This window comes from Chrysemys picta, chromosome 3 (genome assembly GCF_011386835.1).
Source record: "Chrysemys picta bellii isolate R12L10 chromosome 3, ASM1138683v2, whole genome shotgun sequence".
Lineage (NCBI taxonomy): Eukaryota > Metazoa > Chordata > Testudines > Emydidae > Chrysemys > Chrysemys picta.
In genome coordinates this window covers 157,494,827-157,520,245 of record NC_088793.1, presented here as the reverse complement: position 1 = coordinate 157,520,245, position 25,419 = coordinate 157,494,827, and the positions used below count along the sequence as shown (strand labels likewise).

The 25,419-nt window shown below is 43.0% G+C and overlaps 1 protein-coding gene across 6 annotated transcripts in view; it reads left to right on the top strand.

The window, feature by feature from the left end:
- The window catches only part of EPHX1 (epoxide hydrolase 1), a 51,367-nt gene extending 27,267 nt beyond the window's left edge, over positions 1–24,100 (top strand). For all 6 annotated transcript variants that reach the window (XM_024111698.3, XM_065590615.1, XM_065590613.1 and 3 more), the window contains 8 exons: positions 1,739–1,932; positions 5,269–5,449; positions 9,340–9,567; positions 11,087–11,216; positions 11,714–11,928; positions 15,825–15,933; positions 17,255–17,380; positions 23,354–24,100. In XM_024111698.3, coding sequence (XP_023967466.3) covers positions 1,750–1,932; positions 5,269–5,449; positions 9,340–9,567; positions 11,087–11,216; positions 11,714–11,928; positions 15,825–15,933; positions 17,255–17,380; positions 23,354–23,579 — 1,398 coding nt within the window. In that variant the 5' untranslated portion in view covers positions 1,739–1,749 and the 3' untranslated portion in view covers positions 23,580–24,100. The remainder of the gene's footprint in view (positions 1–1,738; positions 1,933–5,268; positions 5,450–9,339; positions 9,568–11,086; positions 11,217–11,713; positions 11,929–15,824; positions 15,934–17,254; positions 17,381–23,353) is intronic.
- Positions 24,101–25,419: the final 1,319 nt, after the last annotated feature.

The window sequence follows — 25,419 nt, the reverse complement described above, 5'->3', positions numbered from 1 at the left end:
CTGGGGAGAATCTGGATTAGGACTCTGAAGAGTGTGGCTAAAAGAAATTAGCACTTTCTCGGAGGATACAGAGGTATTTATGGAATTTTGACTGAAACTGGTCAGCTGATTCAATCCTTAACTTGCCTTTAATTTCCATTTTCTAGGCTGAGAGGGTTTCTGAGGAATTTGAGGTCAATTTGAAAAATTGCAACATTTCCATGTGCACCCTGTGCATCCTTAAAACTTCTGAATGTATGCACACAAGTATCTGATTTTTCTCCAAATGCTGTTTTTATGGGTGCTAATTGTGCTAGAACAATTTATATGCCAGCCTTTGCAAAACTGACCCCAGAAGTTTAACAACATCTCCCGCCTTACAATAATTTTAAAGGACATTGGTCAATTTTAGCCCTTAGATAACTGGGTGAACTCCCTTAACTTAGATGCTACAGTTCTTGTTTAGCTTCATGGATGAATTTGGCCCAGCATTTTCAGTGAATATTTTATTTATCCCCTAGAGCAATTTTAAAGCATCATATTACTCTTTGCAACAACAGCAACAACTACAACAAAAACCCTTCCGCACTGGAGAGAGTATGGAATAGTATGTGTCATAAATAATGTCTGCCATACAGAACAGTTTTGAAATAATTAATATTTTAACAATAATTCCTCAAGCATGATGGGTCTTTCAAATGTGACATACTTTAAAAACAACAACAACAAAACCCAAACCGCCGCACACACATTTCTTGTATTTAAAAGGCTACTCAGAAACATTAATATTAAAGAGAAACTGGTTTCGGGGTTGTTGTTTTTTTTCTTGAGGCACAAAACAGTTTAAAGATTTTCCAAATGGAATTGTTTAATATTTTAAGTATTCTATATCTAGTGCTCTTAAAAAAGTACAACCAGCCTGAAGCAATGATTATGGGATTAAGAAAAGGTGAAACCAGGGTGGCTTTGGTTTGGCAAAATTTCATCACTTGGGGAGGTGTTTTGGATCCTGGAGTCTCTGTACTTTTTTTCTTTTGGAGGGTCCACAAGAAGTCTGTGAGGGAGTATAGTAAATGTAGAATATCTTTTCTCCCAGCAGCATTCAAGTATGCAAAATTGTCTGCTTCAGTGTTCTTCACTAGTTTAGTAGTATGGGTGTGTGCAAGAATCTGAAGCCTTGATATATGTATTCTATAAATTTTCAGGGATAGGCTGGGAGGTTCAAGTGACTAATAATATTTTTGTAGAAGGCAATAGTGACCAAAAGTTACAACAATCTGATAATATAGCCATGGTATCTACCATGTTATAATATGGTTGGGCCACAGCATAGATAGGCTTCTAGCCGCTTACATTAATTTTGAAAGTGGGACTTAGGGCTTATCTATACTACCGCGTGCGGTCGATTAGAGATACGCAACTTCAGCTACGTGAATAGCGTGGCAGAAGTCAACATACTTAGATCTACTTACCACGGTGTCTTCATTGCGGTAAGTCAACAGCTGATGCTCTTCCGTCGACTCCGCTTGTGCTCCTCATTCTGGTGGAGTACCAGAGTCAACAGGAGAGTGTTCAGCAGTTGATTTATTGCATCTATACTAGACGCGATAAATCGACCCCCGCTGGATCGATCTCTGCCTGCCGATCCGGCGGGTAGTGTAAACAAGCCCTTAGGCTCCTAAATTACTTAAGCTCTTTTGAAAATTGTATGTGACATGCCTCAATCAGTTAACAACAGGGTTGTGCTTTTCTTTTGCAGTTGCAGTCATTATGTTGCTTGAAATATTCCTGACACTGGCCTTGGGGATCGTCGTCTATCTGTTCCTTACCAGAAAGAAGGAGGAGACGCTACCCATTGAAGAGGGATGGTGGGGCAAAGGGCAGAAACCTGACTCTGAAGAAGATACAACTGTTCATCCATTTAAGGTGGAAACCACAGAAGCAGAGCTGAATGTAAGGAAACATCTCTCCTGGGGAGACGAGAGTATGAAATGGCAGAATAAATGCGTGCTTTGTTTTGGAGCGATTTTAAATTAAACCAGTAACTAAATTTATAGAAGTGAAATAGAACTATTGAAATTGAGGTGTGATGCACAAATCTTAATAACAAGGGACTTCCCCTTGCTCTCAAAGTAGTAGTGATAAATAGACTTCTGTATCCCAATGTTTTGTTTTGTTTCCAGCTGACTGCTATCATGTTAGCGTATGAGTCTACTTTGTGAAGTCTGATAATTCCAGAAAATATAGCACATAAAAGTGGAATTTGGTTTTAGTGATCATTCAACTTTGTGCTGCTGTACTTGCCCCTCCCTCTGACTGATTATTGAGGCTCTAGATTATAAAAAACAGATTGGGGAAATGTCTTTAATTTACTCATTTCAGAAGCAGATAAGAATTTCTCACCTTCTTGAGTGCCACTTGGCTGCAAGTAAAGAACAGCACAGCTCTTGAAAATGTTAGTTAAAGCCTTTTATAGGATGACTGACCTGCCTTGGCATTAAAACACTGATACCATGGTAATGAATACAGTGAAAATATGTAGGTGGTGGAATCTTGCAAGTGATAGAGATTTTGCTTTTACATGTACATGTTTGTATATATTTGGGAAAGTTGCAGCTTTATAGAGCTGCTTGGAGTGATTATTCAAATATTATGCACAAAATGGGGTTGTCCCTATAGTTCCTTATAATAGGTTTCCATTTCTTTTATTGGTCATGGCTTCTGTAACTCTTACCTTCTTCCACTTTTGAGTTTAAATATAAGGTGGCCTCTTAAATGTTCTCTTCCGTTGCATGATAAAATTGTGGGTAGCTGCTTACTTGAGGGTTGTCTCTAAATTAAATACAGTTTTGTTTTGTATAAAAGCTATTGTAAAATAACAACCCAGCAGCAATAAACGATATTGGTTGGGCATAAATAAGGCCTTGTCTAGACTAGGATTTAAAGTAGTGATGTTAGCACGTTAGCTAACACATTTTATATAAATGTAGGCTAGACAAGTCACTTTACCTTCAACACCTGTTAGCTGCAATAGGAGTTATCCATGTACATTGACATCAGAAAATACCTCCCAGGTCAAAACTCCCATAATTGCAAGTATGAGAAGTCTCTTGCTTCATATAGGCCGCTTGTCTCTGCTGAGTGATTATTTAGGGCTACCATATGTCCGGATTTCCCCGGACATGTCCGGCTTTTCGGTCTATAAATAGCCGTCCGGGGGGGATTTTTAAAAATCTAAAAATGTCCGGGATTTCCCCCCGGTCGGCTATTTATAGACAGAAAAGCGGCGGCCAAGTGCCGCTGGGCACCCAAAGCCCCTTACCGGCTCCCCCCATCCCCTGCAGCCTTACCACGCTGTCCGGCCCCGCAGCTGTCTTCCCCCTCCTCCCCTCCCCTGAACGCTCCGCCCATCTGCTCCTCCCCCTCCCCTGCTTCCCGCGAATCAGATCTTCGCGGGAAGTCTGAAAAGAAGCAGGGCAGGCAGGCGGCAGCAGCAGGTAAGCTGGGGCGGGGGGGGAGGAGCGCTCTGGGGAGGCGCGGCCCTGGCCAAGCGGCTCCCTCTGGCCCGGGCCGAGCAGCGCCTGGCGGCCCCAGCCCAGCTCGGCCCCAGCGGCTCCGGCCCCGGTTCCAGCCCCAGGGTGGTGACCCCGGTTCCGGCCGAGCAGCCCCGGCTCGGGCCCCAGCAGCGCCGGCCCGGGCCCAGCCCAGCTCGGGCCCCAGCAGCGCCAGCCCTGGTTCTGGCCGAGCGCGCCGGCCCAGCCACGGCCGAGCACCCCCGGCCCGGCCCGGCTCGGGCCCCAGCAGCGCCGGCCCCGGTTCCGGCCGAGCGCGCCGGCCCAGCCCCGGCCGAACACCTCCAGCCTGGCTCCAAACCCCACAACCCCGGCTAGAGTGCAGCCCGATTTCTGGGCTCTTTAAAGCCGGTCCTGGTCAGGGGACAGGGAGGGGGGGTTGGATGGGTCGGGAGTTTGGGGGGGGAGCTGTCAGGGGGCAGGGGTGTGGAGAGGGGTTGGGACAGTCAGGGACAGGGAGCAGGGGGGGTTAGATGGGTCTGGGGTTCTGGGGGGGCTGTCAGGGGGGCAGGGGTGTGGAGAGGGGTTGAGGCAGGCAGGTAGCAGAGGGGGTTGGATGGGTCAGGAGTTCTGGGGGTCCTGTCAGGGGTGGGGAGCAGTTGGATAGGGCATGGGAGTCCCCGGGGGTCTGTCTGGGGGCGGGGGTGTGAATATGGGGTGGGGGTGTGGATAAGGGTCGGGGCAGTCAGGGGACAGGTAGGGTCGTAGGAGGTTCTCAGGAGGGGGCAGTCAGGGGACAAGAAGCAAGGCGGCTTAGATAGGGGGTGGGGTCCTAGGGGGCAGTTAGTGGCAGGGGTCCCAGGAGGGGGCAGTCAGGGGACAAGGAGCGGGGGGGGTTGGGGGTTCTGAGGGGGGCAATCAGGGTGGGAAGTGGGAGGGAGTGGATGGGGGCAGGACAGGGGCGGGGCTAGAGCGGGGCTCCTCTCCCCCCCCCCCCAGTGCCCTCTTTTTTGCTTGTGGAAATATGGTAACCCTAGATTATTAGCTGACTGTACCATATCTGCAGCATTCCACATGAGCCCTGAATCCACATTAGGAGTGTCACTTTTGTAGACTCGACAAATCCACCAAAATAAATTTGCAGGGAAAATATCCAGCTCACTGACTGAGGGGAGCAAGAGAAAGGGATTTGTTGGAGTTCCATGTGTGGAGGGATTGCAGGACTGGGCTCCAACAGTAGGATTTTCCAAAGTACCTAAATAACATGGAGCACAAGTACCACTGGAAGGAAATGGGACTTGTATTCCTAAGTCACTTAAGGTGGTTTTGAAAATCCCACCCTAAAGCACCTTATTCAGTACCCAAATAAATGGAAAAGGGAAGGTATGCTCGTGACACAGAATGGGAGCGAGCATTGTAAAGAAGACTCTTTGATCTCCTGCCCATCAGATGCTAGAAAAAGACTTCTCTCCCCCTGTGGTCTGACTGAACAAGGACAGCCAAGACAGTGTGACAGGTATGCTACAGTCAGGAGAGAAAGGGCAGAGGCTTTAACAAGGGGAGAGGGCATTGACGGGGGCTCTATAAGTACATCAGCAAACAGTAAATTACACAAGTATCACAGGAGGTTTTATTTTCACTTCAGTTACTATTTTGCTTGGCAATAAACTAGGAAATGTGCCAAGTAAAACACGTAAGAGAATCTATAGTATCTTTATCTTATCATCCTTCCTCTTTTCTTTTCCCTTCAACCTCTTTCTCTTCTTGTTTACTCTAGGATTTATTTAGAAGACTGGATCAGGCTCGATTCACTGAACCCCTGGAGAACAGTTGCTTCCAATATGGATTTAACTCCATTTATCTCCGGAAGGTCATCTCCTACTGGAGAAATCAATTCAACTGGAAGAAGCAAGTGGAAGTTCTCAACAAATTCCCACAATTCAAAACTAAGATTGAGGGTACGTGGCTTTGCCCTAAAAAGAGCACGTGATAAAATTTAAAGATCACATCTAGCCTGTTGGAATCATTCCAGTGCCATTTAAAACTGGCCAGTTATAAAGCCTGTTCCTAAGAGGTTTTTAAAATGAAAATTCTAGCAGATACTGATGCATAGTGGTGCTGTTGTTAACAAATCTTTGCCGAGGGGTGGTTCTGATGCCATGAAATAAAAATACTTTACTCTCATGAGCAGTCTCGCTAAGATCAGAGTGCTGCATATGAGTAAGGTTTGCAGGATCAGGCTTTGCACTTCAATACAGGACTGCTATAAACTACTTAGTACCAGTAGTTTGGTGCATCCATTACCATTAGAAGGAGTGACACCAAGAAATCCAAATCTTGGTGCTAAAGTTAAACCCCAAGAGTGGCTGCATCTGCAGTGAGAAATATAGGGGATGTCTCCCACCATGGTTGTAGCATTGGTACTAGCTGTGGTGGGAGCAATAGTGTTGACTGACTGCTCAGAGGTTTACCACTGTGTAATCTAAGCTTATCTCTGAGTAGGTCTGGGTGTCACAGAGGTAAAAATGCTTGTGGCCAGGCTATACAAGCTAGTATCAGTGAAACTGCACCACTGCTACAGCGATGGTGAGAAATTTCTCTCAATGTTTCAGTTTAAACAAGGCCAAAGAATGCCAGATGGAGTCCTCTGATGCCTGCACAGATTTTCTGTTGAGGTCACTGGGAGCCAAGTACAAGTATCTTAAGGCAGAATTTGACCTTAAGACTTTAAAATACTGATTTGTTCTCAAGCCTACAAAATATCAAAATCATCTGTTGTATCATCCACAGATTCCTTACCTTCTTTCCCTGTCCTATTTTATCCTATGTACTTGCCCAGCCACCGTCAGTACCCATAGGTTCTATATCTCGGTAACCCTCTCTAGGACTAAAGCCTAGATGTGGCTCCATATGATGGATCCCATCAGATTTTCTGCAGTGCAAATTCAGGTGATCCCTTCCCCATAACAACTGCTCGGTCTGCCTCCACTGCACTCTCTGTCAGCCTAGGAACACTTTTCCCTTTGTATCAATTTAATGTGCTTCTGGCACTTGATGAGCAGGCTAGCTTATTCTGTTTGCTTGTTTATTTATTTATTTAAAATACTGTACATCAAAGGGACCTCTTGAAAGTGACTGGGGAGATTTTGAGATTTACCAGTCATTTCCTAATGGAAGCTTTGAAATGCTTGGAGCAGAGTAATGCTTTATATGTTTGTGTGCTTTTTGGGTACAAGGTGTAGATTCAGGGCAAAGCAGCCAATTGTCCCATATTAAGAAATCTATGAAAGCAAAATTCAAGCTTAAGATGATGCCTTTTTTTATTTGAACCCATAAATGAATGTTGTTAGAAATGTACTAACTGACCCTAAGAGGCATTCTGGGTTTGTCACACTGAGACAGTGCCGTTTAGTGGTTAGAACTTGGTGCCTTTATTTAAGCACTGACAGTGTACTTTTATCTTGTGTAGCATCCAGCAAAGAGACGCTGCCTTAAAAAGGATTTGCAGTTTGCCCTGGTCTACACTACGAGTTTAGGTTGAATTTAGCAGCGTTACATCGATTTAACCCTGCACCCGTCCACACGACGAAGCCGTTTTTTTCGACTTAAAGGGCTCTTAAAATCGATTTCTGTACTCCCTGACGAAGGGATTAGCGCTGAAATCAACATTGCTGGGTCAAATTTGGGGTAATGTGGACGCAATTCGATGGTATTGGCCTCCAGGAGCTATCCCAGAGTGCTCCATTGTGACTGCTCTGGACAGCACTTTGAACTCAGATGCACTAGCCAGGTACACAGGAAAAGCCCCGGGAACTTTTGAATTTCATTTCCTGTTTGGCCAGCGTGACGAACTCAGCAGCACAGGTGACCATGCAGTCCCCCCAGAATGTGTCTACGTTCCCCCTATCATCTCTGTCCCTGAGGTTATTAGAAGGCGAAAAAAATGCACTCGCAATGACATGTTTTCCAAGCTCATGCAGTCGTCCTGCACTGATAGGGCACATGGAGGCATTCAGTGGCAGAGGCCAAGAAAGAATTGCTGTGTTTGCTTAACGGCAAAAGTATCATGCCTCGCTAGCAATCCTGCCCAAGCCAGGTCGCTGTGTCAGCCATGGGCGGGGCCTGACCACTTTGTGAGCAGGAAGGCCATAGATATAGACATTGCATTAGGTAGCTTCTGTAGCTAGAGAAAACATTCCTGTGCATTCGGCAAAGTCTGTGGCAAAAAAAGAGAAGCCCCATAGTGCAGTGGTTATCACGTTCACCCAACACACGAAAGCCCTGTAGTGTAGTGGTGATCACGTTCACCTAACACATGAAACGTCACCAGTTCAAAACAGGTCACTGTTCCTTTTTCTGACTCCCCTCCTGCATTTTAAGTCTTAGAACAGACTGCGCTGTGAAATTTTACTTTGAATTATATCAATTATGGGTTAAATAATATGGAAGCGCTCTCTCAGTTATAGTCCTGGGTTCCTTATCCTTTCAGCTGCTCTGATAAATTAACATTTTTGTTAGGGGTGGGGGGAAATTTTCATGAAGCCTTTTATAGGGACTAATGCTATCTAGGACTCTGAAATAATCTTAACGTGGCCCATAGAGTACAATCCTTCCTTCTGGATTTGTCATTCCACAGGTTGAACTGCTCCTTACTACTGTCCAGGCTTCATGAGCCATGGGAGCAAGGGGCAGGCTGGGGTAGGTGTGACCGCACGGTAATGCCGGCTGGGAGAGCAGCCTGAGGCAGAAGCCTCCAGCTCGTATGATATTCCAGGCAGGACTGAATCTTCATGAGACGAAACTTAAAGAAGAGAATGACTTGGAATCACTCCCATTCGATGCTCTAAGAGGAGGATAGCCATGTCTGTCCAGGCAGCCCTGATCAACCTCACCGAGGTCTGCCGGCTGAGCGGGACCCTGGCTGGCAGGAGCCGGTGGATGGAGCCTCAGACTGGCAGCAGGCCGACCCGCTCAGCCCACTGCCTGCCTGGGGTTCCGATCATCCAGGCAGGTAGCAGGCTGAGCGGGTCCAGTGGACGGGACCCCGGAAAAAAGGCGCAAAACGATTGTCTGCCGTTGCTTTCACCCGGGGGGGTGGGGGGGGGCGCGCTGACGACATGTGCCCAGAACCACCCGCGACAAAATTTTTGCCCCATCAGGCATTGGGAGCTCAACCCAGAATTCCAATGGGCAGTGGAGAGTGCGGGAACTGTGGGATAGCTATCCACAGTGCCACATTCTGAAAGTCGACGCTAGCCTCGATACTGTGGATGCACTCCGCCGAGTTAATGGTCTTAAGTGGGGACACACACAATCGACTGTATAAAATCGATTTCTAAAAAATCAACTTCTGTAAATTGGACCTAATTTCGTAGTGTAGAAAGGTAGACTTGAAGAAGACCAGGAGAGGATATCCTGGGCAATGCACTGGAAGGAATAGTTTTCATATTAATAATGGTTATTAAGATGGGCAGGAGACCAGGATAAAAAACAAGTTCAAATGTGTAGAAATTCAGACTCCTGGGTTCCATTCCTGCCACTGACTCATTGTCTGACTTTTGATGAATTACTTAACTTCTGTGCTTCATTTTGCTAATCTGTTGGAAATCATATTTGCCTTCCTCAGTTGGCTGTTGTGGGACTTAATTGGCATTTGTAAAGCACTTTGAGATCCTTAGATAAAAGGATCCATAGCCGTGCAGAGTGTTGTTTATAATAATTATAAAAAATACTTTATGAACAGATTTATTCATAACCCTCAGTTCTGTATGATTGGTCTCAGAAGCCTTTTTGTGTGTGTGTGTGTGTTTGATATTTTATTTATTTATTCATTCATTTATTTTTACAGGCCTTGATGTCCATTTTGTTCATGTAAAGCCTCCTAGCTTGCCTGAGGGCCGCTCTGCAAAGCCATTATTAATGGTTCATGGTTGGCCTGGCTCAGTCTATGAGTTTTACAAAGTTATCCCTCTCTTGACGGACCCTGCTAGCCACGGCCTGAGTGATGAACATATTTTTGAGATCATTTGCCCATCAATCCCTGGCTATGGCTTCTCGGAAGCATCACACAAAAAAGGTATATTGTGAGTGGAGTAGAAACTATAGCAATACAGCAGATAGCCTCCTTGTGGTAAAGTAATCCTTAGTGGCTGATGCATCTTCTGTAGTAATTTGATGCTCTATGCAGAGTAGGAGATAATACACCTCTATCTCAATATAACGCTGTCCTCGGGAGCCAAAAAATCTTATAGGTGAAACCACGTTATATCGAACTTGCTTTGATCCGCTGAAGTGTGCAGCCCCGCCCCCCTGGAGCACTGCTTTACCTCATTATATCCAAATTCGTATTATATCGGGTCGCGTTCTATCGGGGTAGAGGTGTATGTTAATAATGAAGTTAAATAATTTATTGTACAGATATAAGGTACTTTTATGTGATGTGGAGAAATCGGTGTGATTTTAAAATGACTTAGTTTTAGGGCCAATGTATTGATATTTATTTAAAACAAAATAGGGTTTAGAAAAGTTAATATGAAGAGAAACCTCATGAAGTAAATGAAAAAACACAAACAGTACCTCTCCCCATAAATGGTGGGTTTTTTTAGTTGTAACTGTTCCATCTAGTACCTTTAGTCAAGCTGAGTTCAGAACAAAAAGTAAGAAAACAGCATAAATGGTGAAACATAAATCTAAGGCAGTTAAAGGATAATGCAACTGAGAAATTATTTGTTAACGTCACTTCAAACAAATGTGGAAACAAGATACTATTTTTAATGAATTAACACTGTTAACTGTCATATCCTAAAGATCAGAATAACACTTGGATGAGGAAAGCAGAGTTAAATGATTGCATGTTAGGTCAGGGCCATGAAGCCTCTGAGGAGGGGAATAAGGGCAGAAAGGCCAGTCTTATCTGTTGAAGTAGCTTGTCTGCTGTGCTCTGTAACAGGGTGTGCTGTCATTTATCAAATAGAGTGCACAGTGTTAATTCATCCAGTGGTCTTGGGGAGGAGGCAGGAGGAAAGGGAAGTTTGTTTGGTCTTCGAAAGCTGGGCAGCTTCTCCGATAATGTATGTGTGGTTTATGTTAGCACCAAGTTTATGGCCTGACACACTGTGTGTGTATTCTGGAAATGACCCAAGGCATAGCAGTGGAGCATTGTATCACCATTGAGGCTTGAAATTTCCAGCTCTGGCTAACCTGAAGTTTTCTCCTCCTTGTGGGAATACATCGCAGTGGCAGTGCTCAAGAATACCCACTAGGGGCTAGTTTAGAGCAGTGTTATAGTCTCCAGGGAGACCACCAACCCTGTGGTACAGCATGTGCATGAGGAAGGTTGACAATTAGGAAATGGGTTGGGGTCTCTCCCCCCCGGCTTCTGCTCAGTGGCCAAGAGCCTCTCTAGTCCTTGCCTTAATGAAGTGAAGGGAGCCCCAGTGGATAACTCTGTGGGGTGGGGGGGAGAAAGCTAGGCAAGGGAAAGCTGCTGTTCATTTTGTAGGGTTTTGACAGCACCACTAAAATAATACCGTCTATACCATGTGGTAGTTGGTAACTGTTAGTCAATAACACTTGGTGCCTTTTTCTTTTCACAGGATTTAATTCTGTGAGTGCCGCCTGCATATTTTATAAATTGATGCTCAGGCTGGGATTCCATGAATTCTATGCTCAGGGTGGTGACTGGGGCTGGCTGATCTGTACCAACCTGGCCCAGATAGCTCCCAAGTGAGTATCCTTTAAATAGTACATTTAATGCTCATGCATGTGAGGGTCTCCTGATTTGCCTTTACCTGGGCAGTGTGTAATTTCCCCCTCTGGATTGCTCTGCACACAGTCCTGACCTGGATCACCCTTTCTGCTCAGGTCCTGGGCTTCTCTCAAATAGAGATGGCCAGTTGTGTGGTGCTTTTGTCATGGCCACAAATCAGGTCTAGCAAGGGACCCAGCATGTGCATTTGAACCCTTCTCTCTGCAATTGAGTCTAGTGGACTGTGCAATAAACATTGTCCCACTGAATTGTGAAACTGATCAAGCTGTGTACTCATCTTGCAGCTTGAACCCGGAAGTCTGGGATGGGGGTGCCAGTGCCTTGAGCTACAACAGAACCCTATGATTGGAACTAGATAAAATGCATCTAATGCATTAAATTTATAGATTAAAAATACTTGTAATTTAGTTTCCAAATACTATTTTTGTTAATTTGTATTTTTTATTGTGTTTAGCCACGTGAAAGGCCTTCACTTAAATATGGTTTCAGTTACGAGCATGAGATTTACCCAGCTGCTGTCCATTCTGTTGGGACGTTATTTCCCAGGACTCTTTGGTTTCCAGGATGAAGATGTCAGGCGGATGTTTCCTTTCTTGAAAAAGGGACTCTATAAGATCTTGATGGAGGCTGGCTACGCTCACATACAGGCTACAAAGCCTGACACTGTTGGTAAAAAGACTTATTACTGTAAAACTCCACAGCAGAGCCCTGCAGCAGGACTGGGATCCCACCAGTTCTGCAGGACCCACTTCCATAATAGTGGGAGTGGGTAAAATATACTTTATTGCAGGTGGGATTGGGTGGACAAAAAAAACAGATTGCAGTAATTTGCAGGAAAACACTTAACTTTTAATACTTAAATTTAAGCGAGGGGCAGAAAGAGATTTGATGTCTATTATAACAGGAGTTAAAGTATTTTTTTACATGGTTTAAGCAAGGTTTGTTTTATTCTTTTAGTGGTAAAAATTGTGTCTGAATTCCATTTATATATATAATATCTTAACCAACCGTGTTTTGTTTTGTTTTTTAAGTAACATGGGGGAATCTGTCTCACGGGATTTGTGGGATCTAAGGTTTTTGCGGGTGGGAGCAGGATAAAAATATAAGAAACAATACGGGAACAGGTGGGAGTGGGTAGTGCAGGGCGGGACAGGACTGGGATTAAAAGGATAGTCCCGCGCAGGGCTCTGCTCCACAGCACTGTGCACTCATCCTGTGATCACAGGGAAAACTACACTTGGAGCTATTCCGTTTTTGTTTTCTTAAATACAGAGTACATTTGAGAAAATCTGCAGAAAATCAGTGTTTGCGGGGGCGGGGGGAGAAATACTGGAGGTTTGTGTTTTCAAAAGGTATGCACCTATTCTGTGCATGCAGATAGCAGGGTTGTGCATGCATATCAAGTATTTAGGTGCGCATGTGGCCAGCTGTGCAGCTAACTGGCCCTTTGAATGCACAAATAAGCAACTTGCGAGTAAAAGTTGGGCATGCAGTTGTGTGCCTGACCCTCTGTAAATGCTGTTGGCATGTTTTTCAGTTTATATAACTAATGTATTTGTACATATCCATTAAGACTTAACCACTTCTATTATGATGTTATGGGGTTCCAAAGTCCATTCCTACTACCACATTCCTGATGAGTGTAGTCGCTCAACAGAGAATGCATCAGATATTAAACTGATGCTACACTTGATGCTGAAAACGGCCACATTTATTATTACACCAATGTGTTATTCCTCATAGACTATCTAATTCATTCAGATCGCTAGGCCACTTTGGTAACTGTCCAGGATTAAAAGTGGGAGACAAGAGCTGCAGTGCTCACACACAGTGGTACAGCGCTCAACAGGAGAGATTGAGAGACCTGCCCAGAATAACCCCTCGCCCGCCAGCCCAGTAATTAGGGCATTCTCTTGGAGATGAGGAACCCAAGTCCTTATTCCACATCAGGCAGATGAATCTAGGCCTCCCACATCCTGACTGAGTGCTCTAACCACTGAGCTAAATGTTATATGGGGGCGGGAGGCAGCGTCTCCTCCTCCTCTTGTAGCTTTTGTGTGGATTAAAAATGTGCTCAAATCACATCTACAAGATCAGGCCCCAAAGACAAGGTAAGTGGGGAATGCTTAGTTTGTGAATCCTGCTTGGGTTTAGGCATGAGTTAAGTGCTGAGTTGCTGGGCACTTTCAGGATTTAGGCAGCTGAGCACATGCTGAAATTTAGGCTCTTTGGTGACCTTAGTGGTGGAAAATTGGTAGCCTACAGGGTTGGGCAGGAGCAGAACAGAGGTTTTGTGGATGCCAGTGGACTAAATGTTGACTTAGGTGCCTGAAGTGGCAGTTAGATGCTTAAGTCTCCCTTGTGAATCCCACTCTTAAGTGCTTCCATTTAAAAGCACCTTTTGTAACTGAATGGGACAACTTATTCCAGAAGGTGGAATGAGACTCTTAGTTTCCTTAGCTGTATTCAGTTAAATTACATGAAATTGAGTGAAATATCGCTGTGCTAAAAAAATTGTGCTGTAATGCTTTTTTTTAAAAATGTAGCCACAGAAATTATATTGAATAATAATAGCTGCTTTTTAAGAATGCTGCAGTATACAATCAAAATGGTTACCTCAGACTAAGAGTCCATGGTACCTGGAAAAAGTTCTGGCTGACTTTCAGAGATTTTTTTTTTTAGAAAGTTACTAGTCACTAATTAAATGATTTTGTCCAATTAACTTTTTAATTTAAATTTAATTAATTTTTAAAAATATATTTACAGAAAAAACAAACAATGATCTATGCATAAATTTCTCATAATACAACAATCATTTGCAACTATACCTTAGCTATACTTAAGTCACTAATTAAATTATGGTTAAGGTTAGCTGATGGACTGACAGGTGATTGCAGTTGGCAACTCTGCTCCTCCTGCTGTGGGGTTTGCTGGCTGAGAGTCTTGCTCTTACAAATCATCTATGATTTGTCAGAGTGGAACTTTCAGGCTGTGAATCATTGGTAATTTGATGGCTCAGGAGTCACAGAGCTGGAGCCAAGGGCATTACTGAAATTGTGGGGGTAGGGGAATATGGAGGGGGGGAGGAGAGGGGCATGGCAGAGGCTAGATTGCCATCTGGGCACCTGTGGAGTTGTGGTAGGGAGCATTCCCGGGGGTGAGGGGGGGAAGGATAATGTGTGTGCTGGATGGGGCATGGTCAAGTGAGGAAACCAGTGCTCGGTGGGATGTCTGATGAAGAGAGTATGCTGCTGGGAGGGCATGACAGTGGCAGAGCAGGGATTCTCAGCCAGTGAACTATGGAGGTTTGCGAGCTGAGTAAGCTGTCATCTGACTGTCCGTTGACAGTGCACCATTTGTGCCATTGTATTTTATCCACATTGGCAGTTAATTAAATGAACCTGCATGGATTAGTGTTTATGCCTACAAATTCTTGGGGAAACATGCACTGATAGTTGGTTCACTGCAGTTGACTGAAGCACTTTGGGATGTGCATGGAAGTTGCATTTCAAGTGAGCATCAGAGAACAATGGTCCTTTACTCCAGCAGATGTCTCTAGTGGAGACAATGTCTCAGTTTTTCCCATTTGGAAAATGGAGACACTTATCTACTCCGCCCACCTCACTATGGTGTTACAAGGATCACTGCATGCCTGTACAGTGAAATTGGAAAGTATGATGTTCAGGCCAAATACTGTTATGACAACATTTGGTAGCTTGCTTTTTAAGTCTCAGCCACCAGATGGTTAAAACTTTGCTAGCATTATTCATGTTTAAATAGAAGTTGTCCCTAACATAATTTCATCCATGAACCTTAAATGCACCCTGTGAGCGTGTTTGGGATTTTAAAGATGCTCGTTCCTCATTTCAGTATCATCCTTTGGAAGCCAGAATTGGGCATGTGTGAAGCTGTGAAATGTCAGGATCCCTATATCACAGAAACCTAGGAGAAACCCTTATGGCACCCAGTGTTAACATATTCTGACTTGGGAGAAAAACCTAGAAGCAGGTGTAAGTTCACTGTCCAAGCTTTGTGCAAAAAATAAAGAGCAGAAATGGTGAAAAGCAAACTCTAAAGCAATGGGTATTTGTAATATAGGACACGACAGTATTCCCTAAAAAGAGTTTCTTCTGTTTGATACAATGTGCTAAATCCTGCTTGTCTTCTCTTCATACAAGTAGCCCTTAAGGCAAGCAGAATTTGTCCCAGTAATACTCTTAGTATTTGACAGTAGCTTCCACTTAATAACGGAGGCAAATCTTACTTGGCACATAAAGCTTAATCTTATTAGCTTGCAGAAAAAGCCATTAGAAATACGACTCTTACATTTAATTTTAAATACATACGGTATCCGAGTAATGCTGAGTCTATTACCATATTTAATGATTAGACAATAATAGGTTCTGACTTGTTCTCTTTATGATAGCTTAAAAAAAAACCCACACCCTCACAAAGCTGTTCCAACAGCTGTAACTGTTCTGTACTATAATGGGGAGCTTCTAATGTAGTTTGAGATTAATAGCAGGTATGCCAGACTTATTTTTAATTGTTCTCCTCCTTTTCAGGCTGTGGCCTGAATGACTCTCCAGTAGGGCTGGCTGCATACATCTTGGAGAAGTTTTCTACATGGACTGATCCTGAATTCCAGAAACTAGAGGATGGAGGTCTAGAAAGGTGGGAACAACCTCTTCCTCTGACTCACCATTGGCCTCTTTCCCTATTCTAGAGGAGGTCACTCAGCCCAGACTTATGTTTGGATCACATTAGTCTCAAATAAAGCTTTGTTTGGGGTAATTTGGTTTACCTGCCATCCTGCAAGGAAACTGTATGGCCACAATAGCACAAAATTACACTTGTGTTGGCAATCATAGAAAAGAGGCCAAAAGTGAATGGGCCTTGAAGACTGAACTACACCCTCACACCTATCTGTGATCCCTCCAGGCCATGGTAGAGGTACACTGGTAGTGTATGGAAGAAACTTGCCCTGCCACTGCCTATGCGGTGTCTGTTTTATGGATAAGCAGAGGACTCTCGTTTCTAGGGTTGTCATTCTGGCACCTCTCACTAGTACTAATATTACATTTAAAAAACAGCAGAGAAAATGTCAGGGAAGGTGGAGGGAGGAGAAATCTGTTTTATACCAAAGATTTTTTGCTCACAAAATATCATTTCTGATTCAATCTAATGCAAATCTTTGTCTCTTCTCAGATTTATTTACTTTAAGTTAACCATTGTCATAAAAATGTATACTTACAGTTTGCTACCAATGGTTCAGTCTTGGCTTGGGGTGAGATTCTAAAGCCCTAAAATTTGCTGAACTACCTGGCTGAAGCTGAGCCAGAGTGCACATTAGAAAAAGACCAATGAAAATGATTTGAATATAATGTCTCCCCTGTGACGGGTTTACTGTGGGGTATGAAACCTATATTCATAGCAAAGATTGGCCAAGTTTCTGTCGTTTTTTTAACTTAGTCTTTTATTGAAAACATATGTTAGTGTTTAGTGTTTATGAAAATAAATGGCACAAGCTGCCCAACATGCTCTTCTGGTCTCCCTGTTCATTGAAGGGACGATATAGGTGGTGCTAGGTCATGGCCTCTTTTGACAGGGTTATTGGAGCTGGGATATTTTTTGGAGTCTGTCTCCCTTGTAAGGATGTTAAAGTGTTAGGATTTTCATGTCTATATGAGCACTAAATACTCAGGCTAGCAGGAAGGGAGAGTGCTAAAATGTTTGGGCTAGCAGGAATGGGAAATGCTAAAATAGTTGGGGTAGCTCTGAAATACTTGGCTAGTAGGAATGGAGGGTTGGGGTGAGGAAGTGTGTCAAGTCCCTTCTGAATTAGGGGGCTAGTACTATTTTTCGTTAGCCATTTTTGCTTTAATTTTTATAATTTAACCAAAGTAAATAGCCGAAAAGATTTGAAATGATTCTTCTACCATAAACTAAACTACATTCAACTCTCATGAGGCCATTTCTATGCTGACCTTTTCAGGAAGTACTCTCTGGATGACCTTCTCACTAACGTCATGCTCTATTGGGTGCCAGGCTGCATGGTTTCTGCAATGCGTTTCTACAAGGAGAATATCGGGAAGGGGATTGGTACGCAGAAACATGAGAAGTAAGAGGCTTGCACTCACATGCATGCTAGTGGCACAGTGTGTGTTAGTGAGTATTGTGGGGGGAGAAGCTGCATCACAATATGTATTTTGTTCATTGATTGGACAAGCCTACTTATTTACTTCTGCTGTATTTTCCAAATGTGCTGCAGTATATCACTCAGAAATAAGAGACTTCACTACAGCAACTCTACTGTTAAACTTCTGGTGAGAATTATCATGTTTGCACCTTAGTCAAGCGAGAGAGAGAGAGAGAGAGTGTGTGCGCAAACCATTTAAGACCCTACTTCAGCTAATGAATTAAACTGTATTTGCCATCTTGACTGAATCTTGTAGTCAGCATTCACTTACATAGCTTAAACCCTTGGTCATCTGGTTTTGTTATCCTGCTTATCTTGATTTGGGGTGAAGTTTTCAAAAGGGCTTAAGTCCCACTTTCAAAAGTGACTTAAGCTTGTAGAAGCCTTTGTCTCATTGAAAGTCAGTGGTACTTAGGCTCTTAAGTGCTAAAGGGGAAGAGTTTCAAAGACCCCAGTGGGACTTAGGGATCTGATTCCCATTGATTTTCAATGGGGGTTAGGTGCCTAACTGACTTTTGTACCTTTGGCTACATCTTCAGTAGAAATGCTGCACCTGTGCCATGGTAACGCTTCAGTGTAGATGCTCACTCCAGCGATAGGAGGAGGATTCCCATTGCTGAAGTTAATCCACTTCACCGACAGGCAGTAGCTAGGTCAAGGAGAGAATTATTCTGTTGGCTTAGCGCTGTCAACACCAGGTGTTAGGTTGGCTTAACTATATTGCTCAGGGATGTGGAGTTTTCACACCCCTGAGCAACATTGCTGGGTCGACCTAACTTTTTAGTGTAGACCTGGCCTTAGAAAAAAAGCCTCTTGAAGTTACTGTTGAAAATGGGACTTAGGCTCCTAAGTCACTTAGGGCCAAGTTTGCAAAGATATTTGGGCACCTAAAGATGCAAATAGGTTAATAGTGGGATTTACAAAAATGCCTGAGCCCGATCAAAATAAGTGGGAATTAGATGACTATAGGGCTTAGGAACGTCTGAAAATCGCAGTAGGCGCCGTTTGCATCTTTAGCACCTTAAATACTTTGAAAATCTGGCCCTTACACCCTTGTGAGAATTTTACCCTTGGTTTACAACAAATGCAATAAGATCCTAGAAACTGGACCCTTGAGGTCATAACTGTTTGCTTCCATTCCGCCTGCCACTGCAGAATTGTTCCCCACAGTATATTCTTGTGTATTTTGTGTAGTCCAGTTTTAAATGGCCATAGATGGGAGAGTTTCACCCACGGGAGACTATTCCACAGGCTGAGCAACCTCAGTGCTATGAAATATTTCCTGATATCCAGCCTAAATTTACCTTTGTTCAACTTCATCCCATCATCCCTACCGAAAGCTCCTTGGAGCATTCTAAACGATTCCTTTCCATCACTGCTGTTTACACCCTTCAAATGCACAGACTCTTAATACATTTCCCACCCTTCCTGCATAAATAACCCGTCCAGTTCCATCAACATTTTTGTTGCAGTCCTTTGAATTCCTGTCAAACACATGATCCTTGGTATAGTTTGATCAGACTTCCATTCAGTGGTTACTTTGCCCCCCCCCCCCCTCCTCTGGAAGGAAGCTCAGAGGAACCTCATCTAATCATATAATCCAACCTCCTGTGCTGAGGTAGGGCCAAGTAAACCTAGACCATCCCTGACAGGTATTTGTCCAACCTGTTCTTAAAAACCTCTGATGATGGGGATTCCACAACCTCCCTTAGAAGCCCGTTCTGGAGCTTAGCTAACCTTATAGTTAGAAAGTATTTCCTAATATTTAACCTAAATTGCCCATTACTTCTTGTCCTACCTTCAAATGGAAATGGAGAACAATTGATTAATAACAGCCCTTAACATATTTGAAGACTGTTATTTGGTCCTCCCTCAGTCTTCTCTTCTCAAGACTAAACATGTCCAGTTGGGTCAAACAACTTTCCTTATAGGCCAGGTTTTTCTAAACCTTTTATTTGCTCTCCTCAGGACTCTCTCCCATTTATCCACATCTGTCCTAAAGTGTGGTGCCCAGAATAGGGGACAGTACAATTACCTTCCGCATCTTATATACGACACTCCTGTTAATACACCCCAGCACATTAGCCCTTTTTGCACCTGCATCATGTTGATTCATATTCAATATGTGATCTACTATAATCCCAGATCCTCTCCAGTAGTACTACCACTTAGCCAGTTATTCCCCATTTTGTAGTTGTGCATTTGATTTTTCCTTCCTAAGTGTAATACTTTACAGTTATCCCAGCTTGGTGTCAGCCACAGATTTTATAAGCATACTCTACACTCTATTATCCAAGTTATTAATGAAAACATTGCATAGTACCAGACCCAGGACAAACCCCTGCAGTACCCCACTAGATATACTCTCCCCAGTTTGACAGTAAACCATTGATAACTACTCTTTGAGTATAGTCTTTCACCCAGTTATGCACCCATCTTATAGTAATATCAGCTAGACTATGTTTCCCTAGTTTGCTTATGAGAATGTCTCATAGGACTGTGTTGAAAGCCTTACTAAAATAAGATACATCACAGCTCGATTGCTCCTCCCCTTCCACTTGGCCAGTAACACTGTCAAAGCAAGAAGTTAAAGGTTGCTTTGGCATGATTTGTTCTTGACAAATCCATGCTGGCTATTCCTTATAACACTATTATGCTAACCAGTTGATTGTTTAATAATTGTACCAGTATCTTTCTAGTTATTGAAGTAGGGCTGGCTGGTCTGTAATTCCATGGGTGCTCTTTGTTCCCCTTTTTAAAGACAGGTTCTATGTTTGCCCTTCTCCAGTCCTCTGGGACCTCCCATCATCCAGGAGTTCTTGTAGATAACACTGCTCTACAGCCAAAATGCTTCTGAAATAAATGTAGTCAAACGTTACTAATTCTGGGTCACTGAGAACGAAAATTATGCTTAAAATTGTTGATTGGCTCTAGTTTTCAAGATATCCTATTGGGTTAGTATATACGACCCTTGACTTGGGAATGGCGGAGGATAAGGGAGTTATAAAGGGAAGGGAATCTCAATTTAAACCAAAAATGACTAAAATACATCTTTGACTGGATCTATGAATAAATCTATGACTGGGTTTGGACAGTACTTGCTTTTTAGGCAAAACAATGAATGATGCAATCTAAAGCTGGTATTGTGTCATACATTATATGAATTGCATCATGTTATTCCTAGAAGTCATGGAGGATGCAATCCTAACGAAGCTTACATCACTCTGCTGAACAAATTGCCCTATATCAGCTCTAGAAATCATACAGTGTCGTGCTCTCTTATTTGTCAGTGTTTGATTTTGCAAAGGGACACATTTCTGTTTAGCCAAAGTGAGCAGAGATGCCTCGGACTTGTGTGAACAGTGCAGATAACTTCTGCTATGTTTGTGGCGAAGTGACTTTTGCATCACAAAAGCGCAGTATAACCACTATGGTTAAGAAAGCCTATCACCTTTATTTTGGCTGCAAAATTAGAGATCAGGACAAGAGGTGGGCCCCACACATATGCTGCAACACTTGTGCAACAAGTCTTTGCCAGTGGTTGAACAGGAAAAGGAAAGCTATTCCTTTTGCAATGCCAATGATTTGGAGAGAGCCAACAGATCGTAACAGCAATTGTTACTTCTGCATGGTGCCTCCAGTTGGGAAAGGTGTGTCAAAGAAGAAAAAGTGGACTGTGCATTATCCAAACATTTCATCAGCTATACGCCCAGTACCCCACGGAGAAGGACTGCCGGTTCCTGATGCACCAGAATCATTCTCACTTGGGTCAGACGAGGAAGAGGAAGAGGATGAAACTTCTGGTCCTGAACCATCAATGTCACAGGACCCACATTTTCTCCCATCCTCCTCCTCTGAACCACATCTCATAACACAAGGTGAACTGAATGACCTTGTCAGGGATTTGGAACTACCCAAGAGTAAGGCAGAGCTGTTGGGCTCCAGACTACAGCAGTGGAATCTCCTGGCAGGTGATGTTGGGGTTTCCATGTTCCGTGACCGTCAAAAGGATCTTGTCCCATTCTTCTTCATGGAAGGTGATCTTGTAGCCTGCAACAACATCGATGGTGTGATGGCAGCCCTCAACATCGTTCATGATCCAGATGAGTGGAGACTGTTCATTGATTCATCGAAGACGAGTCTTAAAGCTGTTTTACTGCATAATGCCAATGTTTTGCCATCAATTCCAGTTGGTCATGCAGTCCATATGAAGGAAACCTATGACAACATGAAACAACTTTTGAGGTGCATAAACTATGACCAACATCAGTGGCAGCTTTGTGGCGATTTGAAGGTTGTTGCTCTCTTGCTTGGTCTGCAGACTGGATACAAAAAGTACTGCTCTTTTCTCTGCGAATGGGATAGTCGTGCAAGAGATTCCCACTACACCAGGAAAGATTGGCCACTCTGACAGTCATTGGAGCCTGGGAGGAAAAGTGTTCAGCATCCACCACTTGTTGAATCAAGGAAGATTTTGTTACCACCTTTACACATCAAGCTGGGTCTGATGAAGAACTTTGTCAAGGCCATTGACAAAACTCAAGCAGCTTTCAAGTACCTCTGTGGAAAATTTCCAAGGTTAAGTGAAGCTAAGATAAAGGAAGGTGTCTTTGTTGGTCCTCAGATTCGTGAACTTCTTCGAGATGATGCATTTGACCATGCACTGCGTGGCAAGGAAAAGACGGCATGGAAAGCCTTCCAGTTAGTGGCAATAAATTTTTTCGGAAACAACAAGGCAGACAACTACAGGTTGTTGGTGGAAAACCTCCTCAAGGCATACAAAAGCTTTGGTTGCAACATGTCGCTAAAGATACATTTTTTGCACTCTCATCTAGATTTTTTTCCACCGAACTGCAAAGCAGTGAGCGACGAGCACGGCGAATGATTTCACCAGGACATTGCAACAATGGAGAAACGCTATCAGGGCAAATGGAGCCCATCAATGCTTGCAGATTATTGCTGGACAGTGACAATAGATGCTCCATTTAATGAATACAAGAGACAAGCCAAGAAGCGCCGAGTAGACACTGAATAGGACTAAACTATGTACATAATAGTTTTTTGCCTTTTGTTTCATAATAAAATTTAATTTATATAACCCTTTTGCTGATTTTAAAAGTGTTACATAAACAGGACAGGTGAAATATTATCATGTAAAGCAACCATAAACACATGAAAAGACCTAGGTTTACAATTTATGATTAAAACTCTACTATCTACACAATATACATAGACATAAAATGTAAAAACTTAAATATCTTAGAAACAGTAGCCAGTTATTTTAATTGTCATATTTGAATTCAGCACATCAAAATACATAATAAATAGCACATTTTATCTCTGAAGCAGACGACTTCTCAAAAATTGTAGACCAGTGTAATTGCTAACAGTTCAGCGATTGCTTTAGCTAGTTTCTGAAGTATCTTGCCAGCTATTTCATCAGGTCCTGCTGACTTGAATACATCTTTCTTCTCTAAATATTCTTTAACCTCTTCTTTCCCTATTTTGGCTTGCATTCCTTCCCCCTTGTTACTCAACGCAATTAATGTTAAGATCTGTGCCCCTTCTGAGGGTACCTCACAAATAGTATGAAGTCCTATATTTACATAAAATTTGTAGCCATGTCCTTTTAAAGTCTTTTCAGGAATTGGAGGTGATGGTGTCTAGTGGTTAGAGCCAGGACCTGGGAGTCAGTTGGATTATATTCTTAGCTCTGTCACAACCCTGTCACCACTTAACTTCTGTCTTAGTTTCTCCATCTGTAGAAGGGGAATATAATTCCTATTTCAGCAGGGTTCTGAGTCTTGCTAACCTGTTTGTAAAGCACTTTGATTCGCTATTGAAAGGTGTTCTAGAAGGACAAAGTTATTTTCTCTTCTCTCTATCCCCTTGCAGGCTCCCTGTGCGAGTGCCTACAGGTGTTGCTTCCTTCCCCAATGAAGTCCTGCACACTCCTCGGTCCTGGGCGCAGCAGAAGTACATCAATATAATCTCCTTCAGTTTCATGCCGCGAGGTGGCCACTTCGCAGCCTTTGAAGAACCGGAACTTCTTGCCACAGATATTCAGCAATTTGTGGGGAGAGTGGAAAAGGAGGAACCTTGGAGCGAGAAGAGAAAATAACTCCCCCATGTAAGGTGCCTTTAACTTCAGGCACTTGTAAACTCAGTATGGCCTGTGCTATGATATGCAAGCTTACCTTGAACCAGATATAATAGAAAATAAAATAGAGCAACAGTCTATTCAGATGTAGTATTCTTAGGGTGTAATAGTTACTCTTCACCAGCAGGCTGAACTGAAACAGTATAAGAATGTAAGATGAAAATGTATCTTTTCACATGCAGAACTCTGAATGTCAGCATTGACACATGTTAATTCTCTTTGCTTTGGAGATGCAGTGGGAAGTAGATCTTATTTGATTTAGATGTGTCTTTGGAAGAGTAAATTTCCTTAGTTACTACAACCATGTGGCAGCTTGAGATTTTCAGCTGATGGTAATCTATAGTCAGGGGTTATGGCTTCACTTCTCTGCTAATTGGATGCATTAGATTTCTGTACTGAAAGGTGGTAAATGTAGCATTTTAATGCATAACTAACTGAACTACTACAGCAGTTAATCGTTCAATAAAGAAAAGCCTATTGAACGTTCTGGTGAATTTTTAAGCTCTATTCTGAGCAAAAGGAAAAACCTGACCTGGAAGGTTTTTGCTTACTTCCTCCCTTGCTAATATCCCAGTATGTTTCATGCTGTGGCATCTGATTGTAATGAGATTTCTGCTAGGCATGATGGGATGACTTAACCGTGTAACAGGAGAATTTGGGAGTCTGTGATGGAAGGGAAATTTTAAAAAGTTCAGCTCAAACTTCTCCAAGTATTGACTGTCCCCCAGCTCGGCAGGGACATGAGCAACAAAATCTGCACTTGCTTTACCTCTGTTTTCATTAGTAAAATATTCTGTTGTGTTCTCACTCTAGTCTCTGTTGCTTGCAGGCACAGGATGTAAGCGAAGAATCGTCCTCTTGTTCCTAGAAAGAATTTGCTGCAGGGAGGGGCCTTTCTTGAGTTATTCCAGGTACACTGTGAGGAAAGTGCTTTCCCATGGGGGAGGGGAGGTGTCAGTTCTTTTGCTCATGATACTACCAGCTGTTTGCAGGCCTTGATATGTTCCTTTTTTGGTTAAGTCCTTGGCTTCTGGACACTCATATTTGTCTTCCTTCCCTCCTATCCCCACATGTGGTCTTACATTTCAGGGCAATAGGTCACCCTGTCACATCTTTATTGCATATGCAGACATCTGCTACAGCATCAGGAAACATTGCTGTATACTAATATAAATGAATATTTCCCCAGGGACTGATCAGTCACAGCAAAGACAAAATAAGTGGAAGTGAAGTTTGCTATATGATTCCTGCCAGATCAGTTTTCTAATGCGAGTAAGTGGAAAACCCAGAAGCAGTTTCATCTCCTTTCTGGTATAGTTCTACTTTTAGGGGCCAGGTCTGAACAAAAGGAGGTAGAGGAAAGTAAATGAGTCTGTTCCAAGTTCTTATGTTACAGCAGCCCTGCTAGCCCAGTCTTAAACAAGAGAGGGTTTTTTTTCCTTTTAAATGTTCCTGATGATGATTCAGCATTTGTTGCACTGAGTAATTTGAGACACTGATGATAAAGCCCGCCAGCCACTGAGAGAAAATGAGTGGGCACCACAATGCCACATTCTGTACAACAAAGGAAACAGAATTTTATATTAAATTTGTCAAATTTCCATGTTAATTTTTTTTCTTTTATCACGAGACACTGTAAAGGCTACAAGAAAATGGAATTGACTGACCAGATCTGGACATTAAATTTAGGTTTTTCAAAGCTCAGTAGAAATATCTGTCATTAATTTTTTATGTTTTAATTAAGTTTGACTTTGACTCAAACGTTCCCCTGTTGTCTCTTCTTCAAATTTCTAAAATACAG